Below are 9801 nucleotides of genomic sequence, written 5' to 3'. Positions count from 1 at the left end.
TCCACCTCGTCTTCCTCTCAGGAATGAAAGGAAAAAGCACCCTTCACGAGGCTCGAGGTCCGAGCCGTTTCAGCCTGGCTGCATAAATCGATGGGCCCCTGAAGGATGCTTGCGTGCTTGCTGCAGGAAGGCGTCAGTAGGGGGTGCTCGAGAGCCTGTCCTCCAGTTCATTCCGTAGGCCCGGGAGCGAGCCTGCTTAGGGGAGGGGGGAGTCCTCATTTGGGTGTTTAGGTGCCCAGTCATAGTGATTTATTATTCAGATTCTCCTTACTGCTCATCTTGCATCCCTCTGTCAGCCCACCAGATGACACCTGGACTGGCCTGGTGAGACTTTGCCTGAGAACTTGGCAGAGCTAGGGGTTGTGTCAGGTGCTGTGTGGTCTTAACAATCCAGGCAGGATGCTATTTCTAAGACTGTTATCAGAGTATTGTATTTTCCCCTGCTGGGCATTCAAATAGTGTAAAAGCAGACAAATGCCATTATTCTTTGGTTGGGCCCAGCTCATAGTTATTCATAAAGCAAACTGGAAATGATTGAGAGTGGAATCAAACATCTTCCTTTCTGTTCCTCCATCCCCTGCCCTTATCTGACCTCCTTTAAGACACACTTGCCTCTCTCAGTCTCTGTTCCTGACAGATTCCAATCTACACTCATTCCAAAGGGAAGAAAGCTCTTCCTCTTCCCATTTGCTAGATAGTTTATCTAGGAATAACATCTATTAAGTCAGTTATGTAGTTATGACCAAATTTACTTCTTAACAAAGAATTAAATTTATATAGTAAAATTCAAAGTATTGTTGCAGAAAAATATAATTCCTGGTGCTTTAATTCCAATGACAAAATGTTTTAAAAAAATTTTTTTGTTAATCCTCACTTGAGGATATTTTTCCATTGATTTTTAGAGAGAGTGGAAGGGAGGGGGCCAGGAGAGAGAAAGAGAGAGAAATATTGATGTGAGAGAGCACACACTGCCTCCTGCATGTACCCCGACCCAACCAGGGATCGAACTTGCAGCCCAGGTAGGTGCCCTTGACGGGGAATCGAACCCATGATGCTCTAACCACTTAGCCACACCTGCCAGGGTGACAAAATATTTTTTTAGCAGGAGGAGAAATATTGACTCCATTCTGAGGAGTTTCTTATTCCAGAAAATTCCAGGCTTTCTTTCTTAGGAAGGAGGAACACTTGAAATTTCTTTTAAAGACAACTTGATAGAGGTACAATTTCCTGTGGTTTGTGACTGGATTGCACCTGTGGACTCACGGAGCTCTGCCGGGGTGGGTCAGTGTGGGCCTGGCTGTAGCACAGCCCCTGTGTGGTGGCTGAGTGGACTAAGAGAGGGGCTCTGCAGTCCCCCTGTGAAAAGGTGGCTGGACTGGCTTCAAGCCAGCTTTGACTGCGAGGATGGTGAGGAACCATTGCTCAGCAGCAAGGAAGTCGCAGCACGAGCAATCAGAGAGCTGTTTTCCAGTCCAGAGAGAGACTGTGATGAAGAGAGATGGGGTCTCTTTGAGAGGTCTTTTGTTAAAAATAAAGAGGTGGGTGTGGGGTGGAAGGGGTCAATGGGGATAAAAGGGGACATCTGTAATATTTTGAACAATTAAAAAAAAAAAAGAAGCATGTCTTTGCTGCCCCTGACCTCAGCCAGGGTTTGAGAGTCTGCTAATCCCATAAGGCCTGAGGGCCCAGCAGTGGTTCTGTCTTTTGGAGGCTCTTTGTTTCCAGGTTTCAACTCTGGCTCCTGATTAAGCCATCTCTTCTCAGGGCAACCATGCCAGGCCCTGCTGACTGCTCCCTTGGTGAATCAAGTCCTGCCCTTCCTTGCACTCTGCATCGCTGCCCCCTTTGTCCTGGTGAAAAAGGCATCCTCACGGCCATGATCCTTCCACACTCCCACCCTGTCATACTGCATCAAACACTAGCTCCCTTCGTCTTCTAGATTCTCTCTCACTTATCTTCCCACCCTTCCCCCGCCCCATCTGCATGGTAACTTCATTTTCTACCCTCTGCAAAGCAGCTGCTGGCTCAGACTGGCGGGCGTGTGGGATTCTCAACATTCAGACTCACAGAATCTCTGTGGGGAAGGAATGTCAATGAGGCCTCTAGCCCCACCCAGCCTTGAAGTAAGAGCCCAACTTATATAAGACTCTTAACCACCCAATATTTATTGAGCACCAGCCATGTGCCAGGTGCTGTTCTAGGTATGGGGGATACAGTACAAAGAAGACATTTAGGTGTCCCTGCCTTTGCAGAGTTTATATTCTAGCATGTATGTATGGTGGGAGCAGGAGTGGGAGGTGGAGAGGGTGTGTGTACCACAAGAGGTAAAGCAATAAACAAACAACAGGTGAGATAGTGAAGATCAGATCTTATGATAAGATGCTTAGGCTCCTTGTAACCAACTACCTTTGCTGCCAGGAACTGTTTCCTCTGTAGATAGTCAGATCCTCCCTACATGATGAACCTGTCTCAGTGTGAGAGCCTCTCAGAACCAGGTAGGTTGGCAATGGCAAGAGAAATCCTGCCACAGGACCACAAAGTAACAGGCTGCAGCCTGACTGTGCTCATGGCCAATTCACAGCAACTGGCTGGAGGCTGGGAGTTTTAAGTTGCTGTTCCATCATCGATCTAGTCACTTGACACCCATCTGAGCCAAATTGCCTTTCATTTTTACATTGGTGAGGCTGTCTCCCTGAGAGGGGCTAATGGTAATTTTCAATGGTAAAATGATAAACCTTTTATTTCCTAGTTGGCCTAGTACATCTAATGGTGGTAAATCAAGATGCTGTTGGGAGAGTCTGGCCACCCCAGACAGATAATATGTGGCCCTTTGGGTGACACATACACAAATCAGAGAAGAACTGAAAGAGTAGTGGGCTGGAGCAAGACACAGTTCACTGTAGTAGTAAATTAACTTGAAAATGATGATACTCCACCCTTCCAGCCCCAGGTTACTTGACAGAGGGAGATGTATCCATGTGGGTCAAAGTACAAAAAATCAACTCCTGGCTGTCCTTAAACCATCTAAGCAGTCCACCCTGATTGGAAGCTTTATAAGCCAGAGGTGGCCAAATAGCAACCCATTTGTGTTTTGTTTTGGTTGGTTGTCCACTTGGTAATTTATTTAACTTTGGACTAATTGCAGCAATTAAAATCAGGAATTTTCACATGAAATTTCAGACAACCCATACCAAATGAACCTACCTTTCTCTGTGAAACCACTGTTGGCCAGCTCATTAAAAGCAGAGAATAATCTCTGCCTCAGTGTGTTCAGGCTGCTATAACAAAAATGCCATGTACTGGGTAGCTTAAATAACAAAAAAAAATTGTTTCTCATAGTCTGAGGCTGAGAAATTTTTTTCTCAAGGTGCTGGCATATCTAGTGTCTGAGAGACACTGGAGAGCCTGGTTAATAGACATCTTCTTGGTTCATAGGTCACCAGCTTCTTGCTGTGACCTCACATGGTAGAAAAAGCAAGAAAGCTCTTGGCAGTCTCTATTATAAGGGCACTGATTTCATTCATGAGTGCTGCACACTCATAACCTAATCACCTCCCAAAAACTCCACTTTCTAATACCATCACTGGGGGTTAAGATCTCAGCATATGAATTTTGGAGTGATAACAAATATTCAGTCCATAACAGTATCATATAGTGCATTGAGCTCTCCAGTGGACTCCTGGTGGGACTTGAGCCAGCATCAGTGTAGTATCCTTTGGTTTCACAATTCCTGGCCCATCCAGGAGAATCAAAACTGTTTGAACTACCTATTATCAGGGATGATGCCATTTTTATGATCTAACTTTGAAATGCATTATCAAAATCTGTTTATGTCCCAGGGTTGATGAACTGAAATACAGCAGAGGGGTTGGGACCTAAAATAACCTTGTACAGTCCCAGTGCATTGGGTAAGATCTCTGTGTGGTTGCCTTAAGAGACCAAAATAACCCTGAACTAAAACCAAATAGATTTTTTTTCCCCTCATATTACAGTTCAGAGGAAGATGGTTTGTGGCTGTGAGGGTGGCTCTTATTCCTTCTGTCTCATTCCTTCGCCATCTCTAGGGGTTCTCCCTTATCTGTATGGCTGGCGATGGCTCATCAAGTTCACATTCCAGCCCTCAGGAAGGTGAAAAGAGGAAGAAGAGGTGCAGGTGTGGAAGTCCCACACGTCACATCTGCTCACATCCCATTGGCTAAAGTCTAGTCACGATCACACTTATCTGCAAGAGATGCTGGGAAACCTTTTCTTTACCAGGGAAGTCATGTGACCACCTAAAAATCTCCATTATTAAAGAAGAAAATAGATATAGGTGTAGCACTGAACAACTGTGCCATAATTGAGCTTATTAAACTTAAAGGAGCTTATTAATGTCTCTGTATTAAACTTTTCTTCATTCTCAGTCTTTGACAAAATCAGGCTAGTCCTTAATCGCTACCATGTCACCCCCAAATCATTAACACAGTCACTTAAACTATTTTATTGAGAACCTATTTGTTGGCCTATTTGTATGGTACCACTTTGTAGAGCTTATAGCCCAGTAGAGGAGACATGACAGTGCAGCATGACATTCACTGATCATCTTTGAACTGGGAATGGAGAGGGAGGATGGGTGAAGCCTAACTTCCAGAGAAAAGAGCAAAGTCCTTTCTCTTCTCTTAATTATACAGGTTAAAGTCTTGGAAACGGGACATTCTTTCTACCCTCTGTCTTATGAAATCTAAAAGAAAGGAGAAATGTTTAGAACTTGTTTCCCAAATATAATACTAATAGCATAATAAAGTGTGCAAAAATAGGGGAGGTAATTAAGCCTTCCTCTCTTAACAGTTGTTCATATATTATTTTTAAGTAGGTATTTTCCCTTCTCCTCTGTCTTATCAAGTCAACGAATACACACTAAGCATCGCTACATGTTGAGCCCTGGGGTCTTTCCACTGGCGATGAGGAAGTGTAAGACAGTTTCTGATTTCTAAAATTTTATAATCCACCCTGCAAACTCTCTTTACCTGATAAACAAAAGAAGAAGAAAAAATGTCAAGAGTAAAAGGTATGCATCCTCTCCACTGTTTTTCCAGCATGTGATAGGGCAGGTCCCAGGAACTTTCTTGGGTCTTAGGCCAATAAGAAGCCAAGTAACAGGTGTCCTTTGTAGAATATCAGGGTATGTATGGTTGGCGAAGTTGTGCCATCTTTGGGTGCCTCACTGAAAGTTGCATTTATCCATTTGAGTACAATTGCAGTGTATAACTTGATAGCCAGAAGCCTGGAGTACTGGTCAACAGCCATCTGAATCTCCATCTATGCTGGGAGTAAGAATGGTTCTTAGCCCCCATTCATCTGTAAGGCTTCCTCACCCAATTTCCTTATAGTTGGCGAAATTGATGGTGTTTACATATTTTGTGTTTGTGTAAATGACAAACATATCATTGCAACACATCACATTTTATTCACTACAATCCATTCTTGTAAAAGTATTTCTGCAGCACTGAAAATGTAGAAACAAAATGTTATGAGAAGTAAAGGGAGGCGAAGACTTCTGCCAAGTCGAGGATCATTTCACAAACCCCTTTCCAGCTCACCCCGTTCCCTACCCCGTTGATGGCTTTGCTTTCCTATCTTCCATGTTGAACTCACTGTTGGGACATCTTTGCATATCCCCATCTAGGAGGAAGCTCTGGGATGTGTGGGTAGTAAATTTGCCCAAGCAAACTGGACTCTTCACAAGGAATCAGACGTGAGGGCTAGGATGGAAGAGCTGGCACCAGTGGAAAGCCAGGGCCAGCTCCCAAGCCCCCACCAGGGCTCTCTGAGGAAGGCCGTGGCTGCTGCCCTGGCCCTGGATGGGGAATCCACAATGGGCCGCAGGAAAAAGAGGAAGAAAGAGTCTCGCCCAGAATCTATCATCATCTACCGGTCAGAGAGTGAGAAGGTGGATGAGGAGCCTGGGGAATCAGAAGGTGGTGACCAGCCTAAAGAGGAAGGAGAAGACTTCCTAGACTATCCCGCTGATGATGGTAAGTCTCCCTTGGGCCACTTGCTTAAAGCGATGAGAAGGAAGCCAACTGAGGATCCTCCAGAACACAGACAGGCATTTGATCACTGACCTGTATTTTCTTGTTGATACTTTTCTCCTCACAGTGTTGCAGCCTTCACTCAATGAATCGACAGTATTTACTGAGCATTTATTATGTTCTCTTCTAGGTGATATGGAGGAGATCTCCACCCTTTGGGAACTCCTAGTGTAATGACAGAGACTGATTTATACACAAAAATTAGTAATACAAGCATACTGTGCTAATCACTTAATACATGTAAGATAAAGAAACATATTGTTGACTTTCATCATAATCAGGAAAATGCAAATTATAACAATGAGTTATAATATTCCCTCACATTTAAGATGACCAAAAATTGGGTAAAATATAACATCAATGTGAGGAAGTGCACATACGCTCATACACCTCAAGTGGAAGTGGAATCTGCTTTAACCACATCTCTCTCTCTCTCTCTGCCCCCCTTCCCCTCTCTCTAAATCAATTAAACATATATCTTTTTAAAAGTGGGCACTGCTGTCATTAGCCCTAGCCTCAGGGACAACACTGTGATGAAATGTCCACTCTTATCATCTCAGCTTCACCTTTTTTATGCCCTGCAGGTATGTGGAACATGCCTTTGGACAGCCGCTATGTCACATTAACTGGGACCATCACACGAGGGAAGAAAAAGGGTCAGATGGTGGACATCCATGTCACGTTGACAGAGAAGGAGCTGCAAGAATTGACCAAGCCTAAAGAGACATTGAAAGAGACAACAACTGAAGGCAGAAAGGTCTGCCAGATGTCAGCAGACCGTGGGCCCCATGTGGTCCTCTGGACACTGGTCTGCCTGCCTGTGGTTTTTGTTCTCTCTTTCGTTGTCTCTTTCTACTATGGCACTATCACTTGGTACAATATCTTCCTTGTGTACAATGAGGAGAGGACCTTCTGGCACAAGATCTCATGTTGCCCCTGCCTCATTCTCTTCTATCCAGTGCTGATCATGGCTATGGCCTCTTCCCTGGGCCTCTATGCTGCTGTGGTTCAGCTCTCCTGGTCCTGGGGAGCATGGTGGCAAGCTGCCCGGGACATGGAGAAAGGCTTCTGTGGCTGGCTCTGTAGTAAGCTGGGTCTGGAGGACTGTTCTCCCTACAGCATTGTGGAGTTGCTTGAATCTGACAATATTTCAGGCAATCTCTCCAACAAGGACCCCATCCAGGAAGTAGAAACTTCCACTGTCTAAACTCCCAACACTTTATTTCCTCCTCTCGTCCCAGTAGCCTGTGTATCATCTTCCAATTCCCCTCCCTCTCATAGTTCTTCTGGAAAATGCCAGGCCACAGTGATCTACCCTACCATCTTGATGGATCTAGGAGGACAGGGAACAGAAAATCAATTTACACAAAAGTTGTCCATACAATGGAAAAACCCTTCTTCATTTCTTGCCCTAAAATGACCATTTATCTGGGACAAAGAGCTCAGTCGCATACCAATTCAGAAGACTGAAGGTGTTACTGGTGCCTGGAACCCAGGGGAGTATGTGAGTAAATGTGACAGGGACAATAAGAAGGCTCTGGGAGGACCAATAAAATAATAGATAGTGATGGAGTGAAACATTTAGGAAGCAGGCTTACCACAGTGTAGCAGAATGTAAAGATTTGTGCGCAGCACTTAGAGTTTTATTTAGCTACATATAACTGATATCCCAAAATATGAGTGGTTTAAACAAGGTAGAAGTTTCTTTCATCTGGAGGCAGACCATCAAGGAGCCTGATGGAGTCACTGAGGTCCAGGCTTCCTTTATTCCCCTGCCATTAGTGTGATGTGACCCTCATCACCTGTATCTTCAACATCCTGGTGCTGACTACATCTGCACCCATCTCATCCATATTTCTGGCAGAATAGAGGAAAGGGCAAAGAAAAGCACATTCTCTGTACCCAAGGAGGCTTCCCAGAAGTCTCACTCAACACTTCTTATATCTGTTTGGCCAGACCTTTGTCACATGACCTCACAAGCAAAAGAGGCTGCAAAATATAGTCTTTTGGGTAGTTATACACTGGGCTAAATATCGGGGTTATGCAAATTTAAGAGGAAAAAGAAGAATGGCTATTTTGGTAGGCAAATATGAATCTCAGTAATTATTTAAGAATATTCAGATCCCAAACTGCTACTATAGTTTTAGCTATTTATTTATTTAGGCCTAAATCTTACACAGAGATTTTATATATAGATACTAGCTATATATACTATGTATATACTATACATAGATATTAGTAACTCATGTGCTTTGCAGTTAAATGTCTGTAATGTCATGTGGTTTCAGGGTTTTTTAGAAGGGAAGAGTAAACAGTTGAGTACAACTACATAATAGTAGCATACTTTTTTTCCTGGTAGTGAAGGTGGGACTGGGTGGTGTTATTTAATTTACTCTATAGGTTAAAGACTGTGAAGGGAGGGATTGCATCTGTCACTCCCCACTGCCCACCCCCCTTCCCTCAACAGGGATTGGTCGCCCTAAGCAGGAATAAGACAGTGTTAGCTTTCTGTTTTTTGGCAAAACCTCACTCAGAGCCTCACTTATTCAGACCTTTCTGGAATTTAACAACAAACACAGTCTTTGCTGTGCTGAGAAGACTGTCTTCCTGGTCACTGGGAGGTATAAACCAGATGAATCTAGATTAATTGATTCTGAACCTAAAAAAAAAATTCATTCCTGAAGGTGTATTTCTAATTTTTTAGAAAATTGGATCATCACAGGTCAAGCAGTTTTTGGAGGTTTGGGACCTTATAAGAATACCTGGTACTCGTTTCTTACTCATGTCTCATGAAGAAGTTGAAAGAACTGCTGTGAAGCAAACCAGACTGGTTGGGCATGCTCTCCCACAGAAGGCCAGGGACATTTGCCTAATGTTGGTGCTGAAATCCACCCTCAGAAGACAACCCCACTTTGGTATTATTATAATTATAATTATTATTATTATATCCTCACCTGAGGATATGTTTTTATTGATAGAGAGAGGAAAGGAGACAGAGAGAGAAACATTGATGTTAGAGAGAAACATTGATCTGCTGCCTCCTGTATGTGCCCTGACCAGAATTGAACCTGCAACCTAAGTGTGTGCTCTCACTGGAATCAAACCTGCAACCTTTTGAACCTCTAATCAACTGAGCCACCTGGCAAGGGTGACACCTCCACCTTTTAATTAACTATTATTAGTTTGACAAAAATAAAATTCTGTTCAGCATTTTTTAAGATAAACTTGGTGCTCATTGGTGCTTTTGTAACCATGATTTAATATTACCAATGTAGTGATCAAAGTTATGTATTCTGTAACAAATCAAAGTATATGTGCTTTTACCTCTGGCCAAGTTCTCATAAAAATTGAACAGCCTATTTCAGGAGTAAGGTACACTGACACCGCAAAAAACCTGCAGATGTCTGGCTGATTCACACTGAGGAATGACTGACCTTCAGGGATTCCATCTCCAGAATGTTTGCTGGCCTTCGACCATAAAACCAGAATGATTCACATCAGACCATTGCTTGACTAGTTTCAAGATTCTTATCAGAATGGACTGTGCTGGTCTGCATGTAGAGAACTTTTCAACCCCCTCCCCTTGATCTCTTTGTTCTGTTTTCCTTTCCCTCCTCATAAAAACCCCTTCTTGCACTCAGATGTTAAGATTGTTTTTAAGGATTGTTTTTAAAGTCCTCCATCTTCTTAGGTCACCAGCACCTGAATAAACCTCTTTTCTTATTTACCA

At 43.4% G+C, this 9801-nt stretch overlaps 1 protein-coding gene across 1 annotated transcript; it reads left to right on the top strand.

Moving 5' to 3' along the window:
- Positions 1-231: 231 nt before the first annotated feature.
- On the top strand, positions 232-9801 carry TMEM169 (transmembrane protein 169). Its single transcript, XM_016196760.2, has 2 exons — positions 232-6014; positions 6656-9801. Exons 1-2 carry the CDS (start codon positions 5747-5749, stop codon positions 7276-7278), a joined length of 891 nt encoding a protein of 296 aa, XP_016052246.1. The 5' UTR covers positions 232-5746; the 3' UTR covers positions 7279-9801.

This window comes from Miniopterus natalensis, chromosome 8 (assembly GCF_054644295.1).
Source record: "Miniopterus natalensis isolate mMinNat1 chromosome 8, mMinNat1.hap1, whole genome shotgun sequence".
NCBI lineage: Eukaryota > Metazoa > Chordata > Mammalia > Chiroptera > Miniopteridae > Miniopterus > Miniopterus natalensis.
Note: the sequence above shows the minus strand (reverse complement) of the source record. Positions and strands in the feature narration are given on the sequence as shown.